At 36.6% G+C, this 16601-nt stretch overlaps 1 protein-coding gene across 2 annotated transcripts; it reads left to right on the top strand.

Moving 5' to 3' along the window:
* The first annotated feature begins 9630 nt into the window (after window positions 1-9630).
* Window positions 9631-14620, top strand: COR413-PM2 (cold-regulated 413-plasma membrane 2). 2 transcript variants are annotated; one of them, XM_088887006.1, is made up of 5 exons: window positions 9631-9982; window positions 10079-10266; window positions 13634-13741; window positions 13833-13903; window positions 14224-14620. In XM_088887006.1, the coding sequence occupies exons 2-5, from the start codon at window positions 10091-10093 to the stop codon at window positions 14475-14477; spliced, it is 609 nt and encodes a 202-aa protein (XP_088743132.1). In that variant the 5' UTR covers window positions 9631-9982; window positions 10079-10090; the 3' UTR covers window positions 14478-14620. The 2 variants fall into 2 exon arrangements, with proteins under 2 accessions (XP_088743132.1, XP_010255027.1); XM_010256725.3 differs by having other exon boundaries at window positions 9634-9969.
* Window positions 14621-16601: the final 1981 nt, after the last annotated feature.

The following is a 16601-nucleotide window of genomic DNA, read 5'->3' as shown; positions in this document are numbered from 1 at the left end:
GGAAACATATTATTTACTATCATCATCATAACAAAAGCTGCCATGTGCAAAATATGTGCATACTTACTAGCATAAAAAAGCCTTAAATTCAATAATTAGTTAATAATAGAGAATATTGGTTGTATGCCATACATCAAGTTGGGTTTTCTTTTTTTTTTTTTAAGATTATAAGAAGTGTTCATTTATAAGTATCAAGCAAGATAGGACCAATGGATCATGATTTAATAAGGGGCATATGAAAAATTCATTGTCTTGGCTATGGATACATGCTAATTAGTAGATTCCAAGTTCAAAAAAGTCCAAAATTTAAAAAGGCTCCTTCTTACATGACCACCCTTTTTGCTAAAAGTTGGTGTTTTTTTTTTCTTTAAGCATTGAGAAACATGGTTTTTGGTCATTATTGTATGTCTAAAGAAAATTAAAAGCATTTCTATAGCATTTAACTTTACAAACGGTTTGCATGTAACAAGTTACAAGTGAAAACTAAGCAAGGTATTTTTAAGGGAGTTTTGATCACCTACCAACAAAATGCATTCCAACACCCTCCCAATGTGATTTGACACTGCATATCTAATACATGGTGTCCCAGTTTCCATGGAAAGATGTGCGGTGTTAGATCATGTTGGGAGGGTGTTGGAACATGTTTTGTTGGCATGTGGTCCCATCACATTTTGAGGTAGCTATTTTCTAAAAAAGGATTGACCCTAATTGTATTAATAAATTATTTTTAATAATGTATTGGTTTGAATATTCTTAATAGTGTATTAGAAAATATTTTCCACAGATTTTCCCTTCTCACTTAATTATTTCCTTTGGAACACAGGCTTAAAAAATGTTAATAAAGGTTTAAAAAAAATTCTTCACAAGTAGGGGTGAATTTTTGTGGTTTTTTAATATGTTAAATAAACAAGTTATTCTTCTTATCTTGATGAGAAAAGGCAATTTAAATGTGTTTTTTAATGATAAACAAATTGGGCAAGTATTGAGTTCAATCTCAAGCGGAGCCAAACTTGAACATATGAGATTTTAGGTTGAGCTAAATTTGAGCTAGTATTTCTAGCTTGAATTGAGCTCAAACCTGAACTCGAACCTACTTTAGTTCAGCTTGACTTGACTCGTATCTACCCCTAATTGAAACCATCCAATCAAGTCTTATTGTGGGTATTGGTAGGGGCATGCTTGAGATTCAATCAACTCTAAATAGATTTAGCAATTTAAAGCCATGTTTGGGAGTGCTTTATTCGAAATAAGTGCTTATTTGGGTTGGGGCCACACCATTAAGCACTTATTGGTGTTTGGGAAATAAGCCCGAAATAAGGGCTTATTTTTTAAGCCCAAATTTTCAGTTTTTTAAGTGCTTATACAATAAGCACTTATTCAAATTTTTCTTCCAAATTTATCCCTAGTTGACTTTTAAAACACCACTTAAAAAACTATCCCTAATTGAATTTTATAAAAGTGCTTTAATAAAGTGTGTTTGTAAAAGTACTTTATAAGAGTACTTCCATAAAAGTACTTTTATAAAAGTACTTTCGTATAAATACTTTTACTAAAGTGCTTTCATAAAAGTACTTTTATAAAAGTGATTTTGTAAAAAATGATTTTCATAAAAGTCATTTCATAAAAAGTGCTTTTGTAAAATTTGAAAGAAAATAAAGGACGAGATAGTACAAATGCTTATTTAAGTGCTTATCAGAGAAAAAACTACCAAAGGCCCAATATAAAATAAGTGCTTATTTTTTAAAATAATAAGCAGTTGAAAAAGTTATGTGCCAAATCCAAATAACTGTTTATTCAAATAAACACTTATTTTTAAACAGTTATTCAATAAACATCTATTTTTAATATAAGCACTCCCAAAGATGGCCTAAGATCCAAATCCAAAAAAGTAGTTTTAATTATCAATTGACAACTTTAATATAAACAAAAAGGGGTACCGTTTTTCCTTCTAAACGAATTACCTGTCAATTTCTCGCAAATTAAAGGCTATTTTTTTCCTCATTAGTCATTACTCATTAGCTGTTGGAAAGTTGACAAATGAAGAAATATTGTAGCAAGTAGACAAATTAATAGAAAGACGTACGGGATTGGGTCATTTAAAAATAATAAATGGCAATTTTCAGAACAACCCATAAGTGTAGGAAATCCGGGCCCTCTAGGAGGCCCAGTTGTGTGGTTGGGAGTCGTCTGACGGTCCGACCCTCCTGGTGGGCAATCGCCCAAGCTAGTAGCTAGAAAATTATTCAAATTAAAGCAAATGTATCTTAGTACTTAGTACTAGCCGGTAATATATAGAATTTAAAAATAGAATCTGCGAGTAGAATCCAAAGTCCATACCGAACGCATTGGATTCTCACAGGAATCTAAATCTAAATCTGGACAAGATTTAGCTACTAGAATGCCTTTACAAACAGTCTGCAGCAAAGTAAGTAATTGCTGACACGCCTTTCTCTCTCGCTAGATCTCTCTCTCTTAACTGTTAATAAGTTTATATATAAGATGAGGAATCGTGTTAAGTAGACTCCAACGTGATAATTGACACCTCGTGAGAGATGGTACAAATTGATGCCATAGTTCCAGCTCTGTTATCACTTCATATTCTATTCATCAACAGAAGATTTGTTGTCTGCTATGCCAATAAGAAAGGACTACGGGGGGGGGGGGGGGGGGGGACTGTAGTCTACGTTGTTGATGATTTATCTCTGAGACTGAGAGGCCTGGTGTATTATTTGATCTTTTGAAGAATTGCAAAACAGAGTGGCGTTGGTTGGATTAAAATTCTGTATTTTTTCAGAATCGGGATGTCCGGCACCGGCATCTACACAATATCAATCATCTGGATATAGCTTATTTCTGTATATCCTGCTCCTTGTTAATAAGGAATTGGAATTTTCGTACTGAATCATGCATCCACATCCGCACGTACTTTCTTAGACGGCAAGCTAGCTAGACAAGTGCAGATTCTGAGTACATATTACATCAACCTGCAGCTGCAGCTGCTCTACAAGGTATATTGCCAATGCATGCACTCCTCTCATTCATGATCTTCTGTTTCTTAATGGTTCCTCTTGGACCGTTATGGCCAACGGAATATTCGTTCCTTTTAAGAGTTTAGTTAGACAAACCTCTCCAACAATATATCATATATCATATATATATTTATCTGTTTGTAGTTGTGGGTTGTGGGGTAAAAAACTAACTGGTTATTTCCAAGACATTCCTCTAGATTGATTCGTTTCGTTTCGGAATATCCCCGCCGGGAGACATCTGGTCTGGTCTGGTAGCTACTGGGAATTTTGGATGCACTCAGATCTCTCTGTCTTTGGTTGGTCATGGGTGGGTCCTCACTCCTCACTCCTCAACCACAAGACTGTAACCAAGGACGCGGTTTCAATTCGATCGATTAATTCAAAGTTTTAAAACAACTGGACCTCCACCCTTGGCATTAAATGGATTTCCTGAGTAGATCAATTGGTGGGAGGTGTAGTGAATTATATTATTTAATCAATGCCATTGCCATGCAAGATAAATATAGTTGTCATCTGATGTCTGTATCGAAAAAGACGACGACGAACAGAGAAAGATGATGACGATGCCCATTGTAGAAACCCGACGGAACTGTTATTCTCTCTCTCGGTTTTCTCTTGTGTTATCTATAATTATATTACAATTATTATTGGTAAGCAAGGAGTTGCAGTGAATAGGTGAGGAGTGGTTGCCCAGAAAGCTATGGATGGTGTGGGATGGGTTGGCATGCCGCCCATTTATTATTTTGGTTTTTGATATGTCATCTTTAAAGACAAATCCGACCGGCCGGCCGGCCCATCTTTTTGAACAGTCTTTTCTTCTTAATCAATAATACCAATCAAATGTCGTATCTATACATACACATAAATGATATATCAGAATAATGCGATTTTTTTTAACTCTTAATTTCATTGTCTGAACAAACCGACACATATGGGGGTGTCAATTGGACTAAATTTGGCCAATCCGATCCGGTGTAATGGATTCAAGTCCAATCCAGTCAGATGAATACTTTGGACCATTTTAGCTCGACCCGAATGATCCATTAATCTGTTCAAATTGATTTTAATTTAGACTGATTCCTACTTAAATTTGATCCATTGATGCCTTTTTATTCTTAATAGTCTAGATATTGATTCAATTCAATCCAATAAATATTGTGATTAAATTAGGACTGGTCTAATACAATATGTCTTATTCCTCCGTCTAATCCATCTAAATTAAAATTAATTTTGATTTAGATAGAATACAACTCAAAATCGGTCCATTGACACCCTTACCGACGCACAAAGAGATAAAACCTCACCGTACGGTGTCCATGACCCAATTCATAGAATAGCTAGCCGAGTCAGACTGCAGATTGCATCAACAAGTCTGGCCGAAAATGAATGAAAAGAAAATACAGGTGAAAAAGGGAATGAAGACTGTTGTATTTTTTTTACCAAAAATATGTAAAAGTATACACATAATAACCCTAAAATGCAAATCGATGTCGGCTTTTTGAAAATTTGTTTCTACAAAATTTTTAGCCGTGGTACTCCAAAACAACCTTTCTGTGTCAATTACCTGTTTCCATGTGATAAATTGCATCTCAATCAATATATATTTTTATATATAACACCACTCTGCACCCTTTGCAGGAAGAGCTATTTCTTTCCAAACTTTTAATAATTTATAAAGAAAAAGAAAAAGGAAGGGTTGCTTTCCATACTCAGCAGTCAGCATGGCAAAGAATGCACAGTAGTAGTAGTAGTGGTGTGTAATATAAGATGCATCATCCATTTTACTTGATACCAGTCCTCTCTGTCTCTCTCTCTCTCTCTCTCCACAACAGGACAGCGTGCTGCCTTGTTTACATGACACCCACTAATTACTAATTACACTGCAAGACTATTTTATTATGTAGCTTTTACTATTTTTTTTATTAACTCACTCAACTCTACAATATTATAATTATAAACACACAAAGTACTTTGAAATTTCAAAGAAAACTAACATTCCAACCATAAGACATGTAGAAGGCAGAGTTCTAAAGCCCATTGTCAGCATTCAAAGGGAGACGCTTCCAGGGCTCAGTATCTAATTTGGAAAATTTACACGGGCCGAGTCTATTCATATTCTAACAAATCTTCACCCGAGCCCGCCCGGACCCCAGGCTGCACCCCTACCTCCACTACATTGGTGTAGTCAAATGTTTCTTTTCTTTTATGCTTTGTATTCATCCTTGCTGTCTCTATATACGAGGATGAGGTAGAGCCGTACAGGTGAAGGTTGAGAAAAATCTATAATCCAGAATTTTTATGCTTATCCTTTCATGAGAAATGATGCAACTATTTCTTAGTTTTACCCCTCTACGATTTGGGCATATAAAATTAGGATAAATTTCTTAAATTATCATTATGGTTTAGCTAATTGACTAAACTGTTTAAAAATTGACTGATGTTATTTCTATTATTTCTGATGATTGACTAACTTTATCCTTACTGTTTATCCGTTAATATTCCGCCAAAACCTGCATACACGTGAGATCACGTGATGTTTAGACTTCTTTTAAAACCCAATATTACCCCCTCCCTCGTCCCCTTCCTCTAATCGGCAACCCCTTCCTCCTCAGACCTCCGATGTCTTCTCTCTTATCTCTCTCTATTTTCTCTCTCTTACCTATGGTCGGAAGAGGTTTCCTCTAAAAATTCAAGAAATCTTTGAAAATCCCCCATTACTTTGATTCGTGGAATCCGCACCCTCAGCTGGTCAACTCACCCTTTTTATCCTATAATTCCTATTCATTGCGAAGAGCAGGGAAGGGCTCCTCCTCCTTTCCTTCAAATACCCTTTTAGTTTGGGATAAATACGAAGAACAATTGCTTGGTTGCTAGCTACAGATTAATATCCAAATCCTTGAAAGGCCGATATCCAAAAACCATAAAGACATCAGACGAAACAAGGAAAGATCGATATCCAGATAAGAAAGAAAAGATGGCAAACCAGACAAAATAGGTAATGATCAAAAGCACAGTTACCAAATATCCCTAGAAAACAATCTGAATCTTTATTGCGGCCCACCTTTCCTACCCACCACCAAACATTGTCCCTCTACCTTGACTTGTAAGCCTCACAATGACCACCACCACCTGCACAATTGCAACGACAGCATCTGCTACGGCTACCATGGCTGCAACCACCATAATGCATGTTTGTTCTGCTCCTTCTCAGTTTCGGTGTAATAAGATCTTAACCAAGCAGCATCCGCTTGACTTATGTTATTCAGAATGCTAGACGAGATCTGACCCATTCTCTTCGAATCCCTCCTTGACTTGCCAAAACTCCCATCTTTTGTTATCTTTCCTACCGTCTGAGCTAGAATTCTCCCTCTGTTCCTTACTTTTCTTCATTCCCAAAACCCCATTTCCGTTTTCTTTTCTATGAATATAACTTCAGGCTTCAACAACAAACCATCGACAACTTTAGCAAGCCTACTGAAGATATGGTGTCTCTCGAATAAAGCTAATGCATGTTGAAACTTCAGCAACAAACCATACACAACTTCAAGCTTCAGGCTTTGCTCAACAAGCTATTCAAAGGGAGGGAGATTGCACTAAACCTGCAAGTCTTAGACCTATCTTCTCTCTCTCTCTCTCTCTCTCTCTCTCTCTTCTTCAACCTCACCTTGCCCCATTTATCCTCCCCTACCATCGCCACTGCAACTCTTAGCAGTGGCAATTTGCTTTATCTCAAATCCCACCTTTTCTTTTCCATTGCCCTATAAATACCCGCTCAGACTAGTATTTGTCTAGAGATCTCCATACTAGTTTTTTCTCTTAGATCTCTGCTACCATCGATCTCTCTGGTGGTTCCATCCGGTTGAGTTTAAGGGTAAAGCAATCATTTTACATTTTCCCTCCATGTTTAACAGCCTTGATAATGTTTAAACAATTGTCAGAAACAGTAAGGATAGGGTCAGTCAATTTTCAAACAGTAAGGGTACACTTAGTCAATTAATTAAACCATAGGGGTAGTTTAAGAAATTTACCCTATAAATTATGCAACTAATAGCGTGATTTTTTAGAGTGTAGTATTTAATTAAAACCCAGCCACTTCACTCAACCCTAATGCCCTGTAGAGGTGAGGAATCCTTTTAGAATTTTTACTTTTAACCCAAAAGAATAAGTGCACGTTTGGTAGTGTGGTCACTGGTCAGGAACCAAGTGTTGTGATTCCAGACACAAAACCTATACCCGGTGTTTTTAATAGATGTGGATCCTGCCCCGGCCCATATCATTGTAAAGGTTACTGGTGAATTGGTGAATTTAGGGGTGTGAATTTGATTGGATTATCCAATGTGAGTCCATTATAAATGGACCAGGTCCAATCCAATTCAATGAATGCTTTGTATCAATTTGGACTGATTCAATTCAATGTCTGGACTGTCCAATCTGTTCAAATTCATTTTGATTTAGATTGGTTTCAACCCAAACCTGGTGCATTGATACATATATTCTTATCTTATATCAATGGACCAGATTTTGGCTTAATCCAACCCAATCCAATAAAAATTTGTTATGGACAAAATAGGTCCAATCCAATCTAATAAATATTTTGGACTGGATTGGTCCAATCTAATATATCTTGTTGGTCAGTCCAATCCATCCAAATTGATTTTGGACTGAACGGGTCCATTAACACCCTTATTGGTGATTGGGAGCCAATGCCAGATGTCTGGTGGTTGCCTGTTGTTCACGTCAGCACGTGAGGCCAGAGGCCATAATACTGAGAGACTATCTTGTAATTGAATTCACATCACAACGCCCCACAGCATATCCCAACCATGTATTGGGAATATCTCCCAATGACAAGTGCAGGAGAAGTTCTCAATGCACGCTTAGATATGCATATGGGTCGCTGATGTGAACTCTTGAGTGACCATCTCAACAAGTGGGTTATCCCTCAATAGAGGTGTCAATGGACCGATTTTGGGTTGGACTCTGTCCAAATTAAAATCGATTTAAATGGACTGGATGGACCAATAAAACATATTAAATTGGACCAGTCCAGACTTAATGGTCCAAAGTATTTATTGGATTGGATTGGTTCTGATCGATCCATAGTAGATTTGTATTGGATTGGGTCAGATTGAACCAATATCTGGTCCACTAAAAATATAAGCATCAATGGACTAAGTTTGGGTTAGAATCAATCTAAATTAAAACCAATTTGAACAGATTGGGCAGTCCAGACATTGAATTGGACTGATCCAAAATGGTCCAAAGTATTCATTGGATTAGGTTAGACCTGATTCATTTATAATGAATTCATATTGGACTAAATCGGGTCCAATTGACACCCCTAATCGTCAGCTCTTCTTTGGGGTTCATAGCAGCTTGTTTTGAAGTTGAGTTGCTTTCTAGTCTTTTGAAGTGGGGTTCATAGCAGCTTGTTTCCCATAGAAAGGAGCTAATTCTACAATTCTCGTATCGTGCTCCACAGTAGAAGCAATACCATAAATGTTGTTATTTGATTCAAAATGTGTTTGTCCTGCAACTGCTCCGAAGCATCCATCCCACAGGCCATAAAAAATAGCTGTATAAGTAGATTCAGATTCAGATAGAGCTTTGGGCTTTTACATAAAAGCGGGGCTCGGCCTTGGGCTGGACATTTTCTTTTGATAAATGGTAAAGCCCAGCTCGATCCCGATATTTCACAACGTTAGACAGACAGACAGACAGACAGAGAGAATAGAAAGGAAGAATTTGGAAACTCTGAGCGTTAACAAAACACGTTTCCAATCATTCGTCCATCCCTGCTCATATTATAAACAAGCAAGGGTTTTTTAATTTTTTAGTTAAAAAAAAAATTGAAAATTTGCATATTGCAAAGTTTTTTTTCTTTTTTTTTTTGAGATAAATAAAACTAAATATATTACTTTAGAAAACAAGGGAAACACAAACCTCTTTAACCAATTTAGCCTTTTGGACTAAAAGTCTAAAACATGAGCAGTCCTGATATAAGTCCTAGATTTATATATAAATTTAACATACTCTAAAGTATTAATAACCAAGTATATTTTATCCATCCATCCACCAAAATGTCAAAAAATTAATGAATTTTTTCCTCTGTAAAGCATTAGTAACATTTTCGTATCAGAATAGTGGTTGTAATGCAATAATTTTATTTGCATTTGTACAAAATGTATGGGAATGCAGATCCTGATTTAATTTTGTTTTGGATTTTCCTTTACTGCAATTAAATAAAGTAGAATTAAAATATTGATTATTCAGGAATTTAAAACCAAAAAGTAAAAAATATTTAAAAGATTGGCATCTTTCCTGTTAACATACCAAAGGCGAGCAAATAAAAGCAAATTGAACAAGTTGATATATTATATATGGCAAATTGCACGATGGCTAATAAATTTTTTTGTCCGGACGCAGTTAACTAGATGTGGTGGAATTGTGGACGATGGCAATCCTCGACATTATCAGAAAGAGGCAGGGGTAATATTGTCCATCAAGCAAAAACACAGAAGAAATCAAGGAAATACTAGTCGCCTTCAATCATTCAAAACGCCAGTTCATACTCCATACCAATCTGTTAGAGACACAGTAAACGGAGGCCGACACCGCGGGGAGATCGGATCCGCTACCAAATTGTCGCTCCGAACATTTCCGAACCAGCCACTGCAGCCGCACATTGGGAACATCTACCATGAATGTGCGGCTCCATTAGCTTGTTGGGAGCGTTTGGTTGGTGGCAGATCCCTGCCCAGGACGGGAGCGCGACTGCGCTGTCCACGTCGCGTACACGTGGTGCGCTTACTTCAGCAAGTGCTGATTTATAATCCAGTCTCCTGACTTGGGACTTGGGAGCTCTTTCTGATAGGAGCAGGATTCAGGGACGCCGCGACATTCATCATATCCAGACGAAAGTTCAAAAGAGTGGACTGAGGTTGGTCTTACTAGTGAATAGTGATCGATCCAATACTTTGTATAGTTTTTTTTTTTTTTTTTCTCTGTGGAATTCTTCTCTACAACTGCAAACTTGTTTGCCTTTCCAGATCTAAAGCAAAATGGGGAGGATTCAGTATCTGGCCATGAAAACTGATCCGATGACAACCGAGTTGATTAGTTCCGACATGAAGGAACTCGGAATTGCCGCGAAGAAGCTTGCCAATGATGCTATCAAATTGGGAGGCTTAGGGTTTGGAACTTCCTTTCTCGGATGGGTTGCTTCCTTCGCTGCAATGTGAGTTCTCTTCTGACACAGTCCTTGTTGTGATCGAGTTGCTTGATTTTAGGTGCTTTTTTAGGCTCTTTTTATGTTTCTGATAATTAAGCGATTGAAGATTAGTGGCTATGGCGTGCTGTTCCCTTAGAATTAAGTTCGATTTGCTCTTAGTCATTTATAGAGATTGAGTTCTCTTTGATGGTAACTGAAACGAATATCAAGAATCGGATGGTTGTATGTTTGCATTCGATGATTGGATACAGATCATTTCCAATCCGTCCAAAATAAACGAATATCTTTCATTTCCATGGCTGTTGATTGTAAAATATTGTATGTTCGGCTGGATTAATTAAACTTTAGGATCCATTTGTTTCAACGTAAAATTGATGGAAAATTTTCCCTGCCGAAATCAGTTATATTTTTGCCCTTTTCATGTTGAGAACTTTGTTTTCCTTGCCATTTATATCAAAACAAATTTATAGGGGTGGGTAAAAGAGTTTCTCTTTAAAAGGGACATCAATAATACCTGAACTATTTTAGTTGGAAAAACCGTACATCTATTTTATCTGAAATATTTTACAGAGAGAAATACTGACGATCTTATTCTTGTTTTCTCATCTTAGACATTTCTTAGTTATTATGCTTTTTGTTGGCTTTGTATGTTTCTGTGTCAACTCATCAAAGCCTTGTCCCAACTATATACATGGGTTAGTTTGTTGGTTTTGTCAATTGGTGTAAATTCCATATGTTTCTTTCACCAGATGTTTTTGTGCTTCTTACGTAAATGGTGCAGTTTTCACAATGAGGGATTGTTGATTGGTCTGAATGATAAATCTTTGAATTGTTTCATGTGTGATAGATCCCAGATAGCTCGGATCAACATTGGATAATGGTCCTTATTTGTAGCCTGGCCTGCCAATAGAAATTGGACTGACGCATAAAAGTAGTATGCATGGAAAAATTTAGTATTAGAGTCTCAATACCAATCCAAATTGTTAAATTGAAACTTTAACACCTATGGAAATTGAACAAGTCTTACCAAGAAAATTCGAAATTGTCAAAGCAAGGATACATTCTCAAAGGAAAGTATTACCTCATTTATTTCTTTTCTATTTAGTTTAATTTCTCAAAATCTACTAATAGGGAAAAATAGATTTCTGTTTTAGGTTGATAGCCTCATCGTACAAAGCAAACAACTTAATAAGTGAAAGCTGCAAAAGAAAAGATCACAAGATATCTATGGAAACTCAATGGCTCCCGTTTTAGCTGGCTTATTTGGAGGCATGGTCTTGTTGAGGCAGGCCTTGTTCTTGGGCAGAACATGAAAAGTTTCTTTTGGACTTAGTTCTATTGAGCAGTATACAAGGAATATACAGACTCTGCCTGGATTCTGCCAAACCATAAGCAGCCCAACCATGATGCACCATAGGTGTAATTGGTCCATTACTGTCATCCTTTGAAACTGGATCATGGACCATTTGGATGATTTTGGATCCACGGTAAAGTTATAGGGTGGAAATCTCTCTTGCCCTCTCTCATATCTGTGTGTCTTCATGTGTATGTGCATTCACTCTTTTTCTCTTTTTCATTTTTTTAGTCCTTTGAGTGAGAAGGTTGGTTTCTGTAGACTGCAAGTTAGGAAGTCACTTCTCTAACCAGCAAGATTGCATTTTGGTTATCCTGTTACCCTGATTATTAGGGTAAATTACAGGGGGCCACCCTGTACTTGAGGTTAGTGACACTTCGCCCCCTGAACTTTGTTTTGCAACAAAGACCCCCTGTACTTCTGGATTCCAGCACTTTGCCCCCACCATCAGCATTTTGCCAGTTAACTTCACGGAAGATTCCCATGTGACTGTCATGTGTGTGTGTTTAAACATTCCTAAAACTTCAAATTACCTTCACCATCGACCCCGTCAACAGAGTAGGGGGCAAAGTGCTGGAACCCAGAAGTTCAGGGTGGCCTTTGTCTTGAAACAAAGCTCTGGAGGTTATATGTCACCATCCCAAGTATGGGGTGGCACGATGTTATTTACCCTTGTTTTATTTGTGAGGAAGAAAAATCGTCTCATGAAATGACAAAAACTGCTACATGAGAAGATGCAGCAAAGTATATAAGATGTTCAATTGCTGCCTTGTCCTAAAAAAGATAAAACAAAAACACTAGATGATGTAAACCAACAATGACTGAACCCAGATCTCTCTAGGAATCAGTCTAAAGATAGAGAGGGAAAGGTTTACCCTATTCTTTATTCATGAGGAAACAGAATTGTCTCATTAAATGACAAAAAGTGCTACATGAGAAGATGCAGAAAAGAAGTATATGAAATGTTCAATTTCTGTCCTGTCCTAAAAAAGATAAAACAATATCACAGGACAATGTAAATTTGTCACTCTACAAAAGACCCTTCCAAGTTCCAACCCTCAAATATAGCTAGCCATCAATGACTGAACCCAATCTCTCTAGGAATCAATCTAAAGATGCAGAGGGAAGACAATAAGGTTTTCTGCAATATTGTTTGAATAATGTGTCATCCCAAATTTGTTTTGCAACCTGGGAGAACTTTTTTGGGAATTGATGACACCTTTGGGAGGAAAAATTAAGGCAACGAGGGATTATGTTTGTGCCAAGAACAATAGACCCTTTGGGGTGGTACACTTGGCTTTGTGTATCAAGTGTTCTGTCTCTGTAACTTGCCCATTTTCCAAGTTGACATGATAAATTATTTGGTTCGACCATGATACTGGAAAACTTGTAACTGATCGATCAACCAGTATCATAAAAGTGGTAACCGATCGGGTGGATATATGCAATTGTTTTCTTTTCTATATTGTGGATATATGCAATTTTTAAGAAAAAGTTCCACCTTTTTAGACCATCTGATGCATAGGCTCAATTGATCTTTTATATGTGATTGTGAATTTTGATGTTTTACATTTGTTGGGTCTATTTTTTTCTCTTTTCCTCTTAATCCTTTCTTATTCACTATTGGATTTTTTTTTTATCTATTAGGCTTTTTTATATATAAGTTCTGTGTCGTTCTGGCTGGTAGTATATGATAGTTGAATATTTTATGGTGTATCTTTCGCATAGCTGCTAATTCTAAATATCTATGGCCTTTCTGTTGGCTCTGACTTCTAAGTTCATATTTTTCTTTATATATCACCTACATTCAAGAAAGGAAGGAGAACTTTGCTTGAATTTTCTGGTAAAAAAAGTTTTTCTTTTCTGTTTTCTGTGTATGCCACCTAAAAAGGTGCTCAGATTTACTCCTTTTGTAACAGTGATATAAGATCATTCATATATTCTGTAACATCTTTACATCATCTTTAAGGGATTAGCAATCTCCAATGATAAACAATACTCTTCATATTCTTAATGCAGTTATTTGTTGATTTTGGATCGAACGAACTGGAGGACAAAAATGCTGACTTCACTTTTAGTGCCTTACATTTTCTTCAGCCTTCCTTCGGTATTATTTAACTTGTTAAGGTGAATATCCATTCCTCATCTTTTGTTTGTGTGCGTGTTGAATTTTGACTTCTTTGGCAATATATGCCAACTTTATTTGATTATGTTGCAGAGGAGAGGTTGGAAAATGGATTGCTTTCATTGCAGTTGTATTACGGCTCTTTTTCCCACGGCACTTCCCAGGTAAGTAGTCTTTTTGAGAGTCCAGGTTTACAGATTTTCTTTTCTTTTCTCGTGAACCATATGATCTGAAAGTTATTAATGTTGCAAATTTGCTATCACCCCGGTCTGTTAAGTATAAACTATATAACGTTATATCATCTGGATCAAGGTTGCAATCCCAGCACATTTAGCTAATAGGCCATAAAGAGGCTGAAACCAAAGTTGAACTACCACACTAGCTGTATGCATATGTCTTTGTTTTATGGCAACTTGCTTGCAGTACTGAACATACTGGATTAGTTGCTGTATTATTGTGAATATTGATGATGATTTGGGTGCAGATTGGCTCGAGATGCCTGGATCCGTGATTCTTCTTCTGGTGGTGTCACCTAGTTTCTTTGCACATACCCTGAGGAGCAGCTGGGTTGGTATCGCTATATGTTTGTTAATTGGGTGTTATCTGCTGCAAGAGCACATCCGTGCGTCTGGTGGGTTCAGAAATTCCTTCACACAGAGCCACGGCATCTCAAACACTGTTGGAATTATTCTTTTGTTGATTTATCCTGTCTGGGCCTTGGTACTTCACTTTCATTAGGCTCCCTTGTGTTGCAGCTGCGGATTATTTTCTGGTTGTGATCTGAACAAACATTTCGTTTGTATCATTTTTTTGTTAGACCTGCAAATCTATTGTCGTTATGGATTTTAAGTTTAGCACTACAGGTTGCATTTTTTTCTACAGTCTCTGTCACGAAATTTTAATTTGTGCTGTCCCTTGAGCCAAATCCAAGTCTTCAGCTATTCATTTAAACTGTAGGATTCGTATTGGTTGGCACTTGGCAGTGCGCATGCTAAAATAGGTAAGATGGTCCATTTCAGGTTTCGAATGAATGTGCGCATGCTCTCGAGTCCGGATCTGCTCCTCACGCCGACCTATGTTGGAAATATCTCATGTGTTTGTATTTTTTATTCATGGAAAGATGTTCTCAATAAACAGTGAGATGTGTCTGTGAGGTCGGTGTGAGGAGCGTTAAGTGAAGATCAGATCTCACACAAACTTCACAGCACTTGGAATCGCACATGTGGAACATCTCCTAAGATATCATTCATCGGAGCTGTTTCCAATGCATGGTTGCAATGTGCTCTGAGGTTGGTGCTCACACAAATTTGAATTTCTCGATCTAATGGGGAGTAGGGGAGATGTTACAAATGTTAATTATTAGTGAGTGTGTGATGAGGTTGGTGTGAAATGTTTCACAGAGGTTGGTGTGACATGTACTCTGAATTTTGACTTATTTTTATTTCAAATTTTAGCTTATTTTATTTGATTAAAATAGAGTAAAATTCAAAACAAAATTAAACAAGAGTTTGCATTTTTTACATTTGTACTTCCATGCATTTATACTAGAGCAAATTTATTTGCACTACAACCAAACACTGCCGTAGTAATAATAAGTTTTATCAGAGAAAACAAGACCTCAGGGGATTTTATTATGAACTTTTATATTTTTTTATATTTTTAATAATTTAACTTACAATTAACATGTGAGAAATGAGAAGAAAAGGAGGTCTGTTTTTGTGCATTGAGGTGAAAGGATTCTCTCGGCCTCCTTTTGAGATAATTGATAGTTTTTGTCTTCTAATCACTTTCTTGTGATAAACCTTTTTTGCCTCTCTCTTTCTTTATATGAGACTGTCAAGAAAAATGGAATGAATTACTTTCCTTTTTCCTTATTGAAATCATTACAAGTGGGAAAGCTTAAAATAAAGTTATCAACATGATAAGCTTGACACAGTGTATTGTATCCGCATCCAAAGGTGTGTGCGTAAAATGGGTGGACAACGATACAACCAATGTGGATGATCGGACAAATAGCAATAACCCTAGACATAGATGAAAAAATGCTGATTTTTCTTTTTTGTGGACTTTTTATAGATTGTTCTAACAATCATTACAAAATTAATAAAAAATATAAATGATTTTCTATATGTTTTAAATGATTTTTATGGTAGGAAAGAATGAACTAGAAATGGATCTATCAGTGATCTTTTTTTAAACTCATTGATCAAACAATTTTTTTCTTTATGTTTTAGAAAATATTTGAAAATTAAAAAATCATTTATTTTATGAGTAAAATGCATATAGGTATCTTGTATTTTGGAGGTAATGATTATGTGAACTTTTAAATGCAACACTTGGGTACACTGAACTTTATGAAATATACACTCAAGTCTCAGCACTTTTATTATCAAACTGTTTATTCCCGCTTTTTCTTGAGAGATTAAAATGGTACAGACTACAGAGCTGAGCATTGGGAGAATGTAATGTTAAGGTATAAGATGGTTAGTCTTAAGTATTCCAAAGTAGTAATGGCTTTGAGGAAACAGAATCAGCCCTTCACAACGTCCTACAGCATATCCCCATCGTGTATTGGAAACATCTCCCGATGATGACATCATTATTCTTGGTATTATCATTGGGAGATGTTTCCAATACACAGTGGGGATATGCTGTGCAACATTGTAGGGGGCAGTCTTGTGGGGGGCTGATTTGAACTCAGCTTTGAGAAGCTGGTTAAGCCTCCATGTAGATTGAACATTTTAGGTTCACGCGAGTATATGGATAACAACCTGTTTGATATCAGTCACTGCCAACTTGTTCTCGGTTGTGAATTCCTTGCAGATACACTTGATATGATGTTAACCATGGTTTTAAAAATTG

The sequence above is a fragment of the Nelumbo nucifera genome, chromosome 5 (assembly GCF_055504915.1).
Source record: "Nelumbo nucifera cultivar China Antique chromosome 5, China Antique-T2T, whole genome shotgun sequence".
Taxonomy (NCBI): domain Eukaryota; kingdom Viridiplantae; phylum Streptophyta; class Magnoliopsida; order Proteales; family Nelumbonaceae; genus Nelumbo; species Nelumbo nucifera.
Note: the sequence above shows the minus strand (reverse complement) of the source record. Positions and strands in the feature narration are given on the sequence as shown.